This window comes from Saimiri boliviensis, chromosome 18, assembly GCF_048565385.1.
Source record: "Saimiri boliviensis isolate mSaiBol1 chromosome 18, mSaiBol1.pri, whole genome shotgun sequence".
Taxonomy (NCBI): domain Eukaryota; kingdom Metazoa; phylum Chordata; class Mammalia; order Primates; family Cebidae; genus Saimiri; species Saimiri boliviensis.
The window spans coordinates 18,589,837-18,609,347 of NC_133466.1; the positions used below are offsets into that span (position 1 = coordinate 18,589,837).

The 19,511-nt window shown below is 40.7% G+C and overlaps 1 protein-coding gene across 6 annotated transcripts in view; it reads left to right on the forward strand.

Moving 5' to 3' along the window:
- Window positions 1-19,511, forward strand: part of APP (amyloid beta precursor protein) — a 280,905-nt gene that overhangs the window by 231,668 nt on the left and 29,726 nt on the right. For all 6 annotated transcript variants that reach the window (XM_039480477.2, XM_039480478.2, XM_039480479.2 and 3 more), the window contains one exon: window positions 15,760-15,981. In XM_039480477.2, coding sequence (XP_039336411.1) covers window positions 15,760-15,981 — 222 coding nt within the window. The remainder of the gene's footprint in view (window positions 1-15,759; window positions 15,982-19,511) is intronic.

Below are 19,511 nucleotides of genomic sequence, written 5' to 3' on the forward strand. Positions count from 1 at the left end.
CGTGCGCCATCACACCCAGCTAATTTTGTATTTTTAGTAGAGATGGGGTTTCTCCATGTTGCTCAGTCTGGTCTCGAATTCCCGATCACAGGTGATCCACCTGCCTCGACCTCCCAAAGTGCTGAGATTACAGGGGTGAATCCAGTGTATTATTATAACCAGAAATTCTTGTCTTATCAGCAAACAGCTGATATTCACTTACATGGGCAGTATATTAGATTTTCTAGAACTACTGGAACCAGTTTCCACAGACCGCATGGCCTAAACCAACAGAAATATACTCATTATCTCATTATCCTAGAGGATAGAGTCCTAAAGTAAGGTGTTGACGGGGCCACACGTCCTTTTATAGCTCTCGGGAAGAATCTGTTTCATCCTTTCACTTGCTTCTAGTGCTGCTGCCAGCCCTTGACGTTCCTTTGGTTGGTACATGCACTCTTCCAAACTCCACCTCTGTCTTCACCTGATGTTTCTCCCTGTGTCTCTGTTTCTGTGTCTTCTCTGATACAATTAAGGGCCCAGTCTGCTCTAGTATGACCTCAACTTAATTATATCTGCAAAGACCCTGTTTCCAAGTAAGGCCATATTCTCAGGTGTAAGCATTAGGACATCAACATATATTTTGGGAGGGAAATTTAACCCATAACGGGCAGGGTTTTTTTTTTTTTGTTTTGTTTTTTATTTTTTCTTGACTTTTAAGAATGTGAAATATTGTTAGATTTTTTTCAACCACTATCAAAATTAAATCTAAGAACTACGTGTCTTCGCGGTGGCTCAAGCCTGTAATCCCAGCACTTTGGGAGGCCGAGGCGGGTGGATCACGAGGTCGAAAGATCGAGACCATCCTGGTCAACATGGTGAAACCCCGTCTCTACTAAAAATACAAAAAAACTAGCTGGGTGTGGTGGCACATGCCTGTAATCCCAGCTACTTAGGAGGCTGAGGCAGGAGAATTGCCTGAGCCCAGGAGGCGGAGGTTGCGGTGAGCCGAGATCGCGCCATTGCACTCCAGCCTGGGTAACAAGAGCGAAACTCCGTCTCAAAAAAAAAAAAAAAAAAAAAAAAAACTATGTGTCTTAAATTTAGGACCTCTTCGTTGGAAAAAAAAATTAACATTTAATTGGTGCCAAATTGTGAAAGAGTTTAAAGCTTTGCATTTGCTTGAGGCTGATTAATAAGTAAATTTGTAAACTGTGGCTGTTTTAATTAGCCAGGGTTAATTAATGTTTACCACACTTGGAAGATGAAAAGGCATGTATAAATGCTCTATAATGTGAATCATTTTTTAATTTGTTGTTGAAGGTTACAGTGTATCCAAATAAGGATTGCTTATATCAGACTTACAAATGGAAGTTCACTAATGGATACATATATACAGTTTGATAGAAATAGTAAGATGTAGTATTTAATGGATCAGACCTAGTATTTAATAGATAGCTAGGAGAGCCTAATCTGAATGTTTCCAGCGTAAAGCAAAGACAGGCTGGGCATGGTGGCTGACACCTATAGTCCCAGCACCTGGGAAGGCTGAGGTGGGAAAATTGCTTGACCCTAGGAATTCAAGACTAGCTGGGGCATCATACTGAGACCCCAGCTCTACCAAACAAATATTTTAAAATGAACCAGGTGTGATGGTGCATGCCTGTAGTCCCTCCTGCTCTGGAGGCCAAGGTGAGATCACTTAAGCTCAGTAGTTCAGGGATCAAGTTCAAGTGAGCTATGATTATACCACTGCACTCCAGCCTGAGTGACAGTTTTAATATTTTGTGTTTAGAAAAGATAGTTACATTTTTAAATCTGATTGTATAAGAAGGAAATGTTATAAATGTCTGAGGCCAAGTCAATAAATATTTAGCATATCATAATTTGAGATGAAATGTGGTTTTTTTTCCTTTTTAGTTTCAAGTTGAAACATTTTCAGAGCAGGTAAGGAAAGGCTAACTGTGCTGAGATGAAAATAATATTTTTAAAGTAACTTTCTTAAAAGAAATTTCTAGAATTTTGTGTAAATTTTCTTCCAAGCCTCAGAGGCCTGGATGGGGTCTTGTGCTAAGATGGGAAAGCGTGGGGATTAGAAGTTTGGAGAGATTGGAGTGAGAGCCTCCCTTACAAGGCCTGAAGCTGTACATCCATGGAAAGCAGTTGCCCCAGGTGGGAAATATTCCGTCATGACAAATGGATCATACTTTCCAGCACCAAAATTTGTGGTTCTCTAGGCGAATAAAGAACTGGCCTTGATGACACTCCCTTCATTTCACTTCACCATTGTCTGCATGTAAGACATATCAAAATCAAATTAGTAAAAAGGTTGAGTCTACTTCACTTTTCATCTCCTACGCTATTTTCTTCTTTGTTATCTGCAAGATAAAATGAAGTTGCTTTTTATTATGATCTCATAGATTCTTATACTAAAGTGATTTGACTAAAGACCCATTGCACTTTATTTGTATAAAAAATGCTTTACTCTCTAGTTCTTAACAATACCGTCAGCCTGATTTTATTGTGTTAAGCACTGCAGTGAAACAATACAAAGAATTTTCTGCGGGTACGCATTATTTTATCATGGGTGGAGCTGTTCATTGTCTAGCAGAATTTGATACCAGATAAATCCCTTTTGGGGGATCTAATGTGGATTTTTTTTTAAAAAAAAACACCTGCAAAGTCCTGCTAGTATTGGAAACACTTCCATTTTCATTCTTATGCTTCCCTGTGGGGTGTTTCAGCATAGAAGTGAGCTCTCTGGGTCCATGTTTCCAGTGGTTACACCCAGGGTTGTGAAAGATTGCAACTCGACATGTGTAAATAGAACCTTTCTCCCCTATATTTGGTCTTTTCATGACTAAAACTCAGGTCAGAAATTAGAAGTTTGCTCTCACCCAAATAGCATCAGCCCTATCCCAGTTACATCCTCTCCCAAATCCCGCCACCAAAATGCCCACTGTTCCTCTCTGGGCCACTCTCATGTGCATCCTTATCGGATATGCTCGACCATTTTTTACTGCTGACTTGTCTGGTTAGTCTTTTATAATTTCCGGGCTTCTCCTCCATCCTTTTTTACAGTTTACCTATTAATGAAGGGCAGGTTACTTGACTTATAGAATTTCCATAGGCCGGGATTTTGCTAATTGTATCCTCATGGTACAGGTCATTGTATTCCTCTGCCCTCTGTACCTTACACACTGAAAGCCCCTTGGCTAAGCTGCGTCTCTTTTCACTTCCCTTTCACTTACCCCAGCAGCCAGAAGAATCACAGCTTCTGGACAGTTGGTCCTCTGTGCCTTGGTCCATGCACTTGTATCTGCTAGGACAGTGATCTCTTTCCCTTGGGCTCCACTGTAATATCCCTAGTCACACCCCTAAAGCCCAGGCTTGTTTCTTTGTCATTCTGTTGGTATCCCTACCGTAACACTTCTGTGCTAATTATTTATATGCCTGTCTTTTCCTCTGAACCATGAGCCCTTTGAGCAAAAAGAAATTGTTAAAAAAAAAACAATTGTTAAAATTGTTTAAAAAGAAAAAGTTATTTCTAGCACTTGCCTGGAAACAGGAAGGAAGGGGGGTGGGGGGGGCACTCACTGGTTTCTGATAAAGTGGTTTGATTTTCTTGGTTGCAGATTATTTCTTTTAAAGTGACTCTTTCCAGCCTCTCTCACTCCTTGCATCGTGAATGCTTTCCTGAAGACAGATACTTTGCGTTAATTTCCAAGCTCCCAATGTGAAGTGCTTTCCGTTGCCAGGCTTGGTTTCCCCACACATTGTTAAAGGAGGACATGAATAAGCTAAAGCAGAAGAGAAGGAGCCATTCCTGTACCTAGAATGGTTCCCCACAAAGCAAGTTTTGTGTTAAAGAAAGCATGAGTAGGCCACTGTGCAGAAGTGCATAGAGGGTTCGTGTGCTTTTTTAAATCTGCATAAATAAACATTTCAAATGAGCTATCCTGTATACAAGGCTGATGTGCTGTCTGTAGGAAAAGGAGCCAATCCTGTGTTGTGATTTTATATATATATAATTTGTGCTAATCTTACACACTTGCCTGTTCCCCTTATAATTATCTGCATACGCCTTTTTAAGCTCTTTGAATGAAATTAACTACGTGTGGGTGTTGAAAATCATCCTTTCTACCGTGAGCTCATCAGACTTGCTAACCAGTTCTTTGCATCCTTTGAAGTATAAAATTCCATCAATTCAGTACGTATCAACATAAATCAATTAGAATGTACTTTCTTCACAGTATGGCAGAGTTTTTGCTGGCTGCCAGGAGGGGCACTGTTTCCCATTTCATTTGTTTGCTGTGGTCCACCCCAGGATCTCTCTTACCCAGGTCAGATAGACTTCTCTCATGAGCTTGAGGGAGGGGGCTGGTTATGTAGGACACCACTCACTGAAACTACAAAATGAGTGCCACTCTTAGAATTGTACCCACAGCGTCATAGCAGTGCTGTGGGCATGTCTTTCTAAGGCCCATTGTCCTCCCTCCCTTGTCTTGTTGGAAGGTTCAGATTGGAGCTGAAATTCAGTCCAGCATGCAGTTGGACAAGCCATACATCCTGTATGTGACTCACTCCCCAGAGAAAGCATCATGTGGGCTAGTAAGGGTTTGGCTTTTATCAGAAGCAAAGGTGAGGTTCACATCTCTTCTTGCTCTCTCTTAATTGGTTCAGAGTTCCAGTAGAGAAAATGGAACACTGTGAATTGATTTCCAGAAAACCCCAAAACCTGCACTGAAGGTTCCAGGAGATTATGCCTTTAGATTGTATAAAGGCACCAGAACGACTTCTGCCTTTATAAAAATGCATGCAAGAGGCTGAAAACTAATATTTGAGGAATTTTTTTGCTCACTGTACTTTCTTGTCCTCACTGAAAGCATTCGCAGTTTTAAAAAATGAAATGTGATACTGTTCCAGAAGTAGAAAACCTCATGTTTCATTTTTTTCCAGTTTATTCTATATCTAAGAACTACTTAGAAGGAGAAACAAACAAATAAACAAACTGTACCTAGAAAAAGGAATGGAACTGCATAATTCTTTCTCATGATTCCTCTGTGTCCTCAAGCCTAATTATCCTCCTTCCAAGGACTGCCCGGGTGCCTCAATAACTGAAAAATTTATTTGCCTTAAGCATAATCATAAAAATTGTATAGTAAAGCAATGATGAGGAAGACCTGAGATAATGCTGTAAAGAATAAAACCATTTTTAAAAACACGACTCTTATTTCTGCTGGTAGAATTGCAAATGAACTAGTACTATTCTTTTTTCTGTATTTTTGGCACAGAGTTTATGTTACTCTTCTATTTAGTAAAAACTGATGGTTTTTTAATAAAAGAAGACTGACAGTGAAGTCATATGTATGCTGCAGAGGTTAGGCTCTTAAAGTCAGATTTGAAGAGAGAATTTCACGAAACAGTCACCTTGAAATTTCTTCAGGTCAGCCATCAAAGCGCACATCTCTCAACCAGCCCAAGGCAGCCAGTTTTTCCTCTAGCATGTGAAGAGAGATGTTTCTTGGGTTAAAAACCATGTGAAATAATTGACTTACGTTTAAAAGACATGAGGCAGCAAAATCACATTCGTTTTTATTTTTGTTTGTAGAAGACATGTAGTTTGTATCACATTAATGGGCATATGATATAATTTCACTATAAACTGAACCAGAGGAAAGCATCCAAATATGTATGAATTAAAGCTGACAATGCCTACAATACTAAACTTTTTGTTTTGGTATAATTGGAGACTTACAGAAAAGTTCTAAAAATATATTTTAAAAATTTTAAAGGAAGTTGCAGACGTAATGGCCCTTTGCACCTAAATACTTCACCGTGTGTTTCCTCAGCACAAGGAGCTGTGTGTGTGTGTGTGTGTGTGTGTTGTAATCTTGATAGAGCATCTTTCAGAGATTATTTCTTCTGTACATAAACTTGTTTTTTAGCCTGTCCTTTTAAGTTCCTGACAACCCAGGCAGGACCGAAACTCCCTATGTAGTTGGAAATCAGATCAGCACGTTGGCACAAGTTGTACAAGTAAATGGGAAAAAGGAGCCCCACAATCTGCTTTTAGATGCCAGGCAGCCTGGCTCATCTTTATCTTGATTGCTGTCTGATGCCACTCGTAGATTTAAGTTGTTTGATCTGTAATGTTTGAAAGCCAGAAGGAAATGTGTCTTACATGAAAACGGCCTTCATCTCTACCTTCAGTCTAAGCCAGACAAGTGATATTTCAGGAAAATGTCCCTAGCAATAAGGACTATTTTCACGAGTGATGTGAAGCTTTGTTTGTGTCCCTTCCAGGGACAGTTTGTTACCATAAGGGGACAAAGCATGCTTCATTTACAAATCTGTGGCCAGGAAACTGTTATTTTAAACAAAAGTAAACCCAGATTTAGACATGTAGTCTGGGAGATTTTCAAGATTGATAGTGTAACTAAAAATAAGCAGTGGCTCACGCCTGTCATCCCAGCACACTGGGAGGCCAAGGTGGGAGAATTACCTGAGGTCAGGAGTTCAAGACCAGCCTGACCAACATATCTCTACAAAAGTACAAAAATTAGCCGGGCCTGATGGCAGGTGCCTGTAATCCCAGTTACTCAGGAAGCCAAGGCAGGAGAATCACTTGAACCTGGGAGGCGGAGGTTGCAGTGAGCGGAGATTGTGCCATTGCACTCCAGCCTGGGTAACAGAATAGACTCCATCTCAAAAAAAAGGGGGAGCCTAATTTTCTGGAGGTCAAGATAAAAACTGAATTTGTGGTGCAGCATTTACTTTGTGATAGTATGTGTGTAAAAATTCCGAGTTGGAAAATGTGGCTGCATCATACAGGGCTGTGTCTCACTCTTGACCATTACAGTGCTCAGGTCACTACACTACACCATGAATGCCGATGGATATTTGGATTGATTGCGTTAGCAGAATAAACGTACTGTTCAGACCTTTAAATAACTCAAAATCAAAAGGAGTCCCAATTATTTTAAATTCGACTCAAGAGTCGGTGAAACCTTCTGGCCGTTCAGGTAACCATCATATTCATCCTGAGGAAGGGAAACCTAGAGGATTGGGAGAGTGTCCTGGGGGAATAGTGCCGTTGAGAATGGGCTGTCCAAGTAGAGTGACAGGCAAGGCCACACTTGGCTAGAAGAGGGAGCTTTTCAGCCCTGCTCCACCGTCAGGAATCTCCATGGCCTTGGACTACGGCTTCATCTCTTTTACCTTGGTTTCTTTACGTGAAAGAAAAAAAAGATACCGTTGAATTTATTTCTTTCCAGATCTATCAAAAATATGAAATGTATGCAAAAGGGTGCTTGTGATAATGGACGGGTTTATGCTGCTTTAATACTAGTTTCCAATCCCAAGTTACATAGCCATGTCCTCTATAAAATGGAACTTTTCATGGAACAGTGAGAAGGTGGCATCAGGAATTGGGATACTTGGGTTCAGATTTCAGTTCTGCCACCTGCTAGTTTTAAATGTGCTTCTCAGGATGGTTGTCAGTTTGTTCAACTATGAATAGGAGCAGTAATCCCACTAAGGGAGATGATCGTGGTTATCGAATGGGCAGATAGGTATGAAAAGTCATGAGTGCAGTTCTCGTGGTTACTAAGGTGTCATAGCTGGCATGGTCCCATCACAGTATGGCTCTGGCATCGCAGATGGCTGTAGCATATATGCTAATCAGTACATCCCTACCCCACTTAAAGATCACATAAGTTCTTCCCCAAATCAGCTGCTCCACTGACCTACAAGTAAGTCCATGCTTTTTTAGTATATTTACTCCCTAGTGAAGGCCAGTCTGCTGAAAGTGTCTTCAGTAGGGGAGAGCTGCTTTTTTCTGGGAAACCCAGCAGTGAAGTGTGTCCTGTGATGCCCTCTACACTTACTGACCTGTTTCCTGAAAAATTCTCATAACAAATGGTCCAGTGAAGAAGGAAGTCCGTGTGCAGTCTTCCCTTTCCTGTGACTTTCTGGTTCAGGAATGTGACCCTGATGATAAGTAACTTCAAGGCATGACTCTGGGCATCATGCCTTGAAGGTGTTTTAGAGTGAAGTTTCCCCTGACAATATTGTTTCTTGACCCACACTCATCTCATGCCTTGCTTTGTTTTTGAGGCTTGTTTTGTTTTTTGTTTTTGTTTTCTTTTTGAGGTGGAGCTTCGCTCTGTTGCCCAGGATGGTGTGCAGTTGTGCGATCTCAGCTCACTACAACCTCCACCTCCCAGATTCAAGCAATTCCCCTGCCTCAGCCTCCCAAGTAACCGGGATTACAGGCATGCACCACTATGCCTGGCTAATTTTTGTATATTTTTAGTTTAGACAGGGTTTCACCATGTTGGCCGTGCTGGTCTTGAACTCCTGGCCTTAAGTAATCCACCGCACCCAGCAATTATGCTCGTTTTTTTTTTCATGAAGGGGTAACCAAGGCTGTTTTGTGGTGGTGTCTTTGTACAGCTTGCGGCTGTGGTCACTGTGGTAGTGGGTAGGCGATAGGTTTTCTCAGATGGAAGCGTGCATGAGAGTCACCTGGGGATCACATTAACATGCAGAATCTGATTCCCTGGATCTGGGTGGGACCTGAGATTCTGCACATCTAACAAGCTCCCAGAGAACACCCATGTAGCAAGTGTCTAGACAAAAGGATTCAAAGTGAAGGAACTGCAAAAACCATGGAACCAGCCTCCCATGATTTTGCAGATGAGAAGTATGAGCCCTGAGGAGTTTCAGAGGCCATGGAGAGATTAAGTATAATAAACATAACAGTTGTATATTGAGCCAAGAATCAGACAAGTACAGAACTCCTGATTGGAAAATTAAATCTGATCTCATAGTCCTGGTGTGGGCAAAATGCCTAGAATCGGTGACTGCTGATTTATAATGGAGCTTCTTGACAGGAAAAAATTAGTCCATCCCATTTACAGATACTTCCAATGCAGCTGTGTCAGTGGAGAGAGAAGGGTCATGGAGGAGAGTGTAGGGGTGTGATCTTCAGTCCTTTCAGGCAGGTACAAAAGTAAATTTTTATTTAAAAGATGAGAATTGTTCATATGCGAACCTTCTGTGAGATAAGAGTAAAAAATTTCCATTTGTGGAGAGGCTGCAGATAAATATTTTTCCATGGGAACCAAAAGAATCAGAAAATAAGAAAAATAGTAATAGCAGTGGAGGTTCAATCCTAGATGAAAGAAAAACCAAAAGGCCCAGGGACTTCATATTCCCACTGGTGTCCAAATCAGAGCTTTTTTTTTCCTTCTTCTTTTTTTACTTTTAAGTTCTGGGATACATATATTAAATATGCAGGTTTGTTACATAGATATACATGTGCCATGGTGGTTTGCTGCACCTGTCAACCCACCATCTAGGTTTTAAGCTCCACATGCGTTAGATATTTGTCCTGATGTTCTCCCTCCCCTTTCCCCGCCCCCTCTAAAGGCCTCAGTGTGTGATGTTCCCCTCCCTGTGTCCATGTGTTCTCATTGTTCTCCTCCCACCTAAGAGTGAAAACACGCAGTGTTTGTTTGGTTTTCTGTTCTTGGGTTAGTTTGCTGAGGATGATGGTTTCCAGCTTTATCCATGTCTCTGCAAAGGACATGAACTCATTCTTTTTTATGGCTGTATAGTATTCCATGTTATATATGTGCCACATTTTCTTTATCCAGTCTATCATTGATGGGCATTTGGGTTGATTCCAAGTCTTTGCTATTGTAAATAGTGATATAATAAATGTATGTGTACATGTGTCCTTATAGTAGAACGATTTATAATCCTTTGGGTGTATACCCAGTAATGGGATTGCTGGGTCAAATGGTATTTCTAGTTCTATATCCTTGGAGAGTCACCACACTGTCTTCCACAATGGTTGAACTAACTTACACTCCCACCAACAGTGTAAAAGCATTCCTACTTCTCCACATCCTCGCCAGCGTCTGTTATTTTCAAACTTTTTAATGATCGCCATTCTAACTGATGTGAGATGGTATCTCATTGTGGTTTTGATTTGGATTTCTCTAATGACCAGTGATGATGAGCTTTTTTTCATATGTTTCTTGGCCACATAAATGTCTTGTTTTGAGAAGTGTCTGTTCATATCCTTTGCCCACTTTTTGATAGTGTTTTCTTTTTCTTGTAAATTATTTAAGTTCTTTGTAGATTCATGATATTAGCCTTTTGTCAGATGGATGGATTCAAATCGGAGCTTTAACAGCTGAATTTTACAGGGAAAAGGCTGAGGTAGCACCTACTTTATGTGAAGAAAGTGTTTTCCAACTCACCTGTGTTCAATGTATGGAAAAGGCTGTTCAATAATTATAACTGACACTTGTAAAAGGTAACTGATTGGTTTAATGCCTATAAATTTTATTTTCTTGAAACCTGAAGTGTGACCATGAAATCTGTAGAAGGCATTTGGCTAGTGGATTAGTAATTAAAAGAATATTAGATGAATTCATCTGCTTCGTATTCATTGGTTCTTTTATTATGAAACTATTTTTCTCAAAATGAACGATCATGGATGTCTAAAAAAACTATATCTATTTGAAGATGAAGTTACTATTATCTCTTTTGATGTTGTTTTCTTTAAAGTATTTTTAAGTATTTACGATGATAGCTAAGTGATAAGGCTTCTTCCCCGTTTAAGTATGCCTCGTATACATCCTCAAAGCATTTTTTTTTTTTGGAGGCAGAGTCTTGCTCTGTCACCCAAGCTGGAATGCAGTGGCGTGATCTCAGCTCACTGCAACCTCTGCCTCCTGGGTTCAAGCAATTCTTTTGCCTCAGCCTCCCAAGTACCTGGGATTATCGGCATCCGCCACCATGCCCAGCTAATTTTTGTATTTTTAGTAGAGATGGGGTTTCACCATGTTGACCAGGCTGGTCTGGAACTCCTGACCTCATGATCCACCTACCTCGGCCTCCCAAAGTGCTGGGATTACAAACTTGAGCCACCACGCCTGGCCCCCTCAAAGCATTTTAAAAGAGCAAGGTGATGGGGTTCATTGTGTGTTTGGTATTTGAAATTAAATACCTCTGTTACTGCTTAAACCATGTGTTAAATATTATCCTCACTAAACTCAAATGTTTGCACTTTTAACTGCAAGGCTCAATTGCCTGGATGGATATTGTAGAAGATACTTCACTTCAAAGGTAACTGCTACAATTTTGAGTCATAATAAATAGCTTGTAGAGGGGGAAAGTAAGTCTCGGGAGGAAAATTAGCAAAGTCTCTTAGTTTAATACAGCAGTTGGCAAATGTAGATGCTTAAAAGCTCTGAAAATCCCCAATACAGGCCATCAGAACATTGTAATAAAGTATTAAATTAATTTGGATAAAAGAATCATCCACCAGGGCCCCTAATGTAGTAGAAATGTGGTTTTGGTGTGACTAGTCTCACCATGGAAGTCAGATAAAGCCCCACTCAGAATGAACAATGAAATGGTCATATTTGGCTCTGGGTATTTTGTCATAGTCTCAATTGCCCAGTGCCATTGTGTTAGCCATTGGTAAACTCCTGAGCCCTTAGTCATGCCTATGGGTAGCTGGCTGCCTTGGACATTTTATGACAAAACTGAATTCTACTTCTGATAATAATCATCCATCATGTCTACCTCTTTTTTTCTCTTAAAACCACACTGACAGCTGCGTACATTGGCTCATGCCTGTAATCCCAGGACTTTGGGAGGCCAAGGTGGGCAGATCACCTAAGGTCAGGAGTTTGAGACCAGCCTGGCCAACATGGAGAAACCCTGTCTCTACTAAAAATACAAACACTAGCTGGACATGGTGGTGCGTGCCTGTAATCCCAGCTACTCGGGAGGTTGAGGCAGGAGAATCGCTTGAACCCGGGAGGTGGAGGTTGCAGTGAGCCGAGATCACACCACTGAACTGAAGCCTGGGCAACAGAGTGAGATGCCGTCTCAAAAATAAATAAATAAACAAATCTACACCGATATCATTGTTCCAAATGACACAGCCGCCAGCGGTGGTTATTTCTAAATTTTTTGTGTTAAATTAAGATAGGGAATGTGAATTTCTTCCTATTTTGAACAACCACCAAAAAAAAAAAGCTTAAGTGTGTTTCACCCCGCTAAAAATACCACTTTTCTTGAATCTGTCATTCTTTCACTTAACGTTTTTGGAAAATGAACATAATAAACCAGGAAAATTAACCACTATGAGTCTCAGCATGCAAGAGGCCATTTGGAGAACTTTTCTACCAATAGTGTAACAGAGAAAGGGGGGGTACCACAGTGTACCTCAACCTCAGATACCCTGGCTATTCTGTGAAATACATGGTAAGATTTCTCACCATGATATTTTGCTACTCTGCATTTTTACTGCCAAGGGCTGACATGGGTACAGGGCCCTCTCCAGCTGCCCCTACCTGAGAAATGCCTATTTGGAGACCAAAAGCAATAACCATTCCATAGGACTAACAGTGATTAAGTCAGCGTACAAATCCACAAGAGCGGCAGAGGCTGCTGAAGACATTGAAACAGTGATGCTTATACTGCCTGATTTCAACATCTACTTTTGTGTAATATGAGAGGCTGAAATAGATAGGGGCTGAACATGGGAAGGCCGGCGTTACGCAGCCCAAGACTTGGATTTCAGCACTGGTGCTTACTGGCCACTGGGTCTTGAAGAGATTGGTTCCTTTCTCCCAGCCTCAGTCTCCTTGTTCTGTCAGTATCATAATGCCTGCCTTGGGAGAGGAGAGTCATACAGGAGAGGGCATTTGAGCTGGGCTCTAAAGAGTTCCAATCATGTAGATGAGCAGAGATGGGCTTCCGAGACAACAGGAGTAGAGAACAAAAGTGTGGATGGCCACTCATGGTCTTTTGTGGGAATACCCCAGCCATCTAGCCTGAAAGAGAGGTGTGGTGTAGACAGCTAGGAGCTGTGAGTTTCATGGCTAGAAATACAGGTAGGCCCAGACCACAGAGGGCCTTCAGCATCTGGCAGAGGAGTTGAAATGAATTCAGTAGAAGATAAAGACCCAGTGAAATGAAGAGGGAGTCATTCCTCTGCATCAGGAAAAGATATCTGGAACCAAAAAAATAAAATAAAAATTAGTCTCAGTCAGTTCGTGCTGCTGTAACAATACGAGAGACTGGGTAATTTATAAACAATAGAAATACTGCAGTTCTGGAGGCTGAGAAGTCCAGGATCAAGGGGCAGGAACCTCAGGAGAGGGCCTGATCTCTCTGCTTTTAAAATGGCACCTGGTGGCTGCATCCTCAAGAGGCAGCAAACCCTGTGTTCTCACATGGCAGACGCACAAAAAGGGGCGTGTGCTGGTTTTCTCCAACTCTTTTCTAAGGCACAAATCCATTCGGTGGGGTGGAACTCTGATGACTTGCTTTCCAGAAGACCCTACCTCTTATTACTACCGCAGCGGAGATTAAGTTTCAACCCATGACTTTTGGGGGACATTCAGACCATAGCAAGCAGTGAGGAGTCGATCATAATTATCCAGGCGAAAAGTAATCATATTCCCAGCTGCGGTGAGGGGGATGTAGAAAAGCAGGAAATGGCTGAGAGAATTCAAAAACAGAATGCAAAAGGATTTGTCAGTAGTACAGGACACAAAGAAATGCAGCGAGTCCTGGATGGTTCTGAAGGATTCAGGCCTGTGACTGGGAGGGAGAATGGTTTTGCCATGATTAGAAAACAGGAAAGGTGGGAGGGAAAGCCAGGGACCTTGAGTACAGTTGTGTACCTACCAAATGCATGGATCAGGAGGGAGCCCTAAATGGGCATCTCCACCAAACTGTTGGAAATACACAAATTTGAGTTGGAAGGAGAAGTTGAAGCTGGGGAAATACATTTCAGATTCATTGAAAGGTAGGAAGTCTTTAGAGTTTCAAGAGTCGATGGGATTTCCAAAGAGGAGAATTGTAGAAACAGATGGAAAAACATACAAGAAGAAAATGACAGGGATGAAGACAGGAGAAAAAAAGAGTGAGAACAGTTAATTCAGTGACGTCACAGGGAAGAAGCTAAGTACTGTATATGTGAAATAGCAAAAACATTTCCAGATAAAAGAGAGGGTAAGTGATTGTAAATACCACGAAGACACAAGAACAGCATGGCTCTTGGGGTGGGGTGGGGGACCAAGAGCTGTCTCGCTGGCAAAGGTTATTCCCTCTCAAGATGAATGTGTAAGCACCAATAATTATAAACATTCCAGAATATCCTCTCTTTAGCATAGTAAGTGCTTAACAATCACGAGCAAAAGATTTATGTAAGAGAAATGCTCGTTTAATTTATTAAATCAGACATTGGCAAAGTTATTTGCCACTACCTGTGGCTCTGTAAGACATGAAAAAGTTGGAGGAAATCTAATGAGGGCCTTTTATCTGTAAGGGAAAGGTCATCGCAGGCATCAAATAATTGAATTTTAGAAACAGTGCCGCAGTGAAAAAGGAATATATTATAACTCAGATTAGACTTCAAAAGGGCTGATTTGCTTGGGATTTCATCATTTCCAATCTCTTGCAATACAACTGACTCCATGAAAAGATATTAATCACTTGTTTTAATGCTATTCTATGAAATTATTTTAATAGGTATATTTGAACAGAATTTTAATTTTTTAGATATATTTTTTGTCAATATAAAAGAATTTGAAAGATGACTGTAAAATGTTACAAATCAAATTTAAATCCTGATCTTTCTCTAGCAATAAAACTAACCAGTGATGTGTCTGAAATATATAATACAGCAAACTCTTAACACAGATATGATTAGAAAATGACATTCTGGTTAATCAAATATTATTATTAATAGCACAGTGCTATCTGTTGGTCTCTAATTTGTAAAAATTAGAGAAAAACATGGTGACTCTTTGGTAACATAAGAGAAGACTCACAGATCTTGGTATCCTGGGGTCAGTTTTTAAAGCAGTAATTACACATGATATAAGGTTATATGCTAAGCTCTTTTTTTTTACAGTAAAAAAAGATAGTCAGTGATGTTCCATAAAGTTGATTCTTGTTTAATCAATTTTTTAAGTTGGGGGTAGGCAGGCACTGACAGCATTCTTTGGAAATGGAAGCAGCAGAGGAAAAAGGCAGGATATTTGGTGTCTGGTCACATTGGGAAATGTGGGGAGCTAGGGGTGGTTAAGTCCGGAGAAGGCTGGATGTCTGTCTGCAGGGATATGTTTGGAAGGGCAAGGGAACTGTTTCCTTGTTGCCTTGGCATAGATCGTGCAGCATGAGGGGCATTTCAGGAATGTAGATTTTTTTCAAGGCAAAACAGTGAAACCTGTCCAAGAATGCAGCAAACTGCTGGCCCATTTATGCATTTCTTATGCTTACAAGTGTCCTAGGTAAGACAGGCGATTCACTGCTCTTTCAGCCAATGGGATGGTGCTTCGCTCACTGCCGCCACACCAAGCCTGGTGTTTATTCCTGTGTGATCATTGTATATTAGGGACATCTAACTGTGTTAGGAGGAAATGGCAACCGAGCTCCCATGGCCCTTTCACTTCTCAGGGTGCCAGGCTGCAGCACACTGACCGGCTACCATGCTCCTGACTCCTGTCCTGCCAGGAGCTCTTGTGAGCCGTCACTTCGCATAAGTGGCTTGAATGCCATGTGCCACAGTTTTCACATCTGTCCAATGGAGATGATAATCGTACCTACACTGTGGCTCTAAACAAGATCATGCACGTGAAAGCAGTTGAAGTCATGCCTGGCAGAAAGTAAATGGTAGCTCCTGCTGCTGCTGTGATTGTTGTTAACTCACCCAAGAAACGGTTTTGTTTGTTTTAGATGAGCTGCTTCAGAAAGAGCAAAACTATTCAGATGATGTCTTGGCCAACATGATCAGTGAACCAAGGATCAGTTACGGAAACGATGCCCTCATGCCATCTTTGACTGAAACGAAAACCACTGTGGAGCTTCTTCCTGTGAATGGGGAGTTCAGCCTGGATGATCTCCAGCCATGGCACTCTTTCGGCGCTGACTCTGTGCCAGCCAACACAGAAAACGAAGGTAAGAGTCCCATGAACCAGCAAGAGCGCTCTGGCAGGTATATATAGACATACATACGTGTGTGCAAGAGAGAGAGTTGTCTTTTGTATGTTCTTGAATGATGAATTTTTTTATGTATTTTCATTTCAATTCTTTTTTAAAGAGTAAATTTTAGGGGTCACTTTGTCATTAAAATAGTATTGTATCTGCGTAAATTATTCTTTATATTTTTTATGCTGCAAAGCAAGTAAACTGCCAACTGTTAGAAAAGATAACAGCCCCGGGACCGGGCGCGGTGGCTCAAGCCTGTAATCCCAGCACTTTAGGAGGCCGAGGCGGGTGGATCACAAGGTCAAGAGATCGAGACCATCCTGGTCAACATGGTGAAACCCCGTCTCTACTAAAAATACAAAAAATTAACTGGGCATGGTGGCGCGTGCCTGTAGTCCTAGCTACTCGAGAGGCTGAGGCAGGAAAATTGCCTGAACCCAGGAGGCGGGGGTTGCGGTGAGCCGAGATCGCGCCATTGCACCCCAGCCTGGGTAACAAAAGCGAAACTCCATCTCGAAAAGAAAAGAAAAGATAACAGCCCCATTGTATAGGTGGTGAAACAGAATGGTAATGCTCTACATAACATTTGCAAATTATAGGGCCTCTTGTTTCCAAAATGTCCAGGTCTGCATTCTAGGGAGTACTATCCTTTGAATGAAAACTGTGCTAAGGGGAGCCACAGTGTATTATTGAAAAAGCGGTTCTTCACGTGGAAAATGTGTGGCAATAACATTCTTCTAATTTTTATTTTCCAGTTCCTCTTCTTAATATAAAATTATACATTATATAACAATAAAAGCAGATACATAAAGAGCATGTACTGTATGTTATCTGTTATTTTTATGACTTTCTCCAATGAGGAAATGGAGGCACCGGGAGACTCAGTTAATTGATGACTTTTGGTAGGAAGTTTTTAGAAATGTTTTTTAACTGTGAGGTATATTGTTCCCTCTGGAATGGAAGCACAAAATTCAGCTTGTGTTTATGACATAATGACCTAGAATACCACCTTCGCAGAAAGCAGATAAGTAGGGAAATACGGGAAATTACAGTTTACCAACAGAGAGGAGTTTTGATAGGGCTTGCAGAGATGGAGATTCGACAGGCACCAAAGTAGTCTTCATTGGCTACTTACTTGTACATGAAATTTCAAATTGAATTAAATGTGAAAGGCAAAGATAGAGAACTACATATAAATAAAATTTAATTTTGCTTAAGACCTAATTTGTGTTTAGAAAATTAAATTTAAGGCAGCTGCCAAAATTAAGGAGCACTTTGCTGTAAATGTTGTTTTCGTTTGGTATCTCAGGAAAGTTAAGATTCTTCTCTGTCAACACATATGTACAGTAGACGGCATACTTTTTTATAGGAATTTCTTAGCAGAAAGGTCTGTTTAGGCAAGAGGATCTTTCCCTTTCTTTCACTAAGTGTTCAGAAGTATAAAATTATTAACACATAAACACCTTGATTTCTAGATGCGAATAACATGTTTTTCAGGAAAACAGCAGGATTTTACCTAATTTTCTTTATTAAAGCAACAAATATTGATGGAAGTTTCATGTTTATAATACACCTTATAAAATGCAAGTAGTACTCTCCTCAGACTAAATATAAATCTAATATTAGACCTTAAGTGCACTGGGCAAGATTTTTTTTTAAACAACCCTTGCAGAAAATATATAGACTGTTTTCACAATGTGAGTCATAACCCCAAATTTGTTTCCTTAATTCAAAAAGGGCACCTTATATAGTAATAGCAGATGCAAACAGCAATGTTACTGGTGATGTAAAAAATAATTAAAACTCTACCATTTATGAAAATAATTCTTAATCACATAGAAGAAAAAATGTTAGTGACAGTTCATTATCAAAGACCTGGATAACTGCCCTATTATTACTAGGGTGCTGATTGTGTCGGGTTCTTTTGTTTTGTTTTGTTTTGTTTTGTTTGAGACAGAGTCTTGCTCTGTCACCCAGGCTGGAGTACAGTGACATGATCTCGGCTCACTGCAACTTCCACCTCCCAGGTTCAAGCCATTCTCCTGCCTCAGCCTCTCGAATAGCTGTGACTACAGGCACATGCTGCCACACCCAGCTAATGTTTTGTATTGTTTAATAGAGATGGGGTTTCACCATGTTGCCCAGGCTGGTCTCAAACTCCTGAGCTCAGGCAGTCCGTGCACCTCGGCCTCCCAAAGTGCTAGGATTATAGGTGCGAGCCACCACGCCTGGCCTGATTGTGTCTTTTTTTTTTTTTTTTTTTTTTTTTTGCAGGTAGATATATTTTGGTCATTGAAAGTTCTCTTCATTCAGTCTCTAATGAGAATTTTTAGTGAAAAATGTCCGATCTCATTTTGTAAATTGAATGCACACTAAATTTGCTCTTTTACTAACAGCAGAGCTTGTAGCATCAGCCCTAGGAGACAGTCTGCGTGCGCACACATGCGTATACACACACACACATATACCGTGAAACCCTGGGATATTGCCAGGATGTCCATTTGAGCAAAGACCTTGATGAAGTACTTCTGGATACTTGACAAACGTGCAGCTATTACGTTGTCTAGGCCTCATGAAAAGAGCTGATACTCTTGTTAAATAAGGATTCTGTTTGAACAGTGAAATCTTACCTAACAATATTGGGAGGCAGTAGTACTTGCAGTATCAGAGTCTTGAGCTGTGGTACTCTTCATGATCAGTCCTGACACTCCTTTTAAAGCAATCAATTTGAAAAACCTCCTCAAAATTAATTTTTAAATAAAATTGACAGCCAACGTTTGGGGAGAAAAATCAGTATAATGGACATAATTGGCAATACATCTTTCAACACGTAAGTACGCAGGCCTGATGACAGGTGGAGACAATGGCATAGTCAGGTGTTTGCCCCTGTCTGGATATGACAGAGCTGGATGCAAGCTGATTCAGACTGCTGCTTCAGTGATTTGGGTTTTATAAGTAGCAGAAATGCCCATGATAGGATTTTTCAAATTAAAAACTGCCAAGATGCTTTGTGTTTTATATTGAAAATTGAGTTAAGTTCTGGATTCACATTTTTGTAAACACGTGTATGTCCACCGGGAAGTGACCAAACCAGGTAGAATGCAGGGCAATTTTTTACTTACTGGGATTTCCCTGCACACAGCATCTGACATCTCTGTTCCCCAACCACCAAAAGCCAATAGGGTCCTCCCTCCTTACCTGTCTTAGTGACGATCAAAAACACTTCCACATTCTCCACCATCTCATAGGATGTTAAATACTACCCCACACTCCTGAACTCCTGAATGATACAGGCCTGACTTTAAATTCCAGCTCTGCTGTGTGCTTATGAGCATGTTACTTAACCTCTCTGGCTCTTTGCTTGTCTGTAAAATAAGGCTGATAACAATTCCTCAGAGATATAGTATGAGCATTCAATGAGAAGGCATAAAAAAAGCTCTTAGCAAAATTCCTGGAACATAGTAAATGTTCAGTGGTAGCCCTTTTTTTTTTTTCTTTTT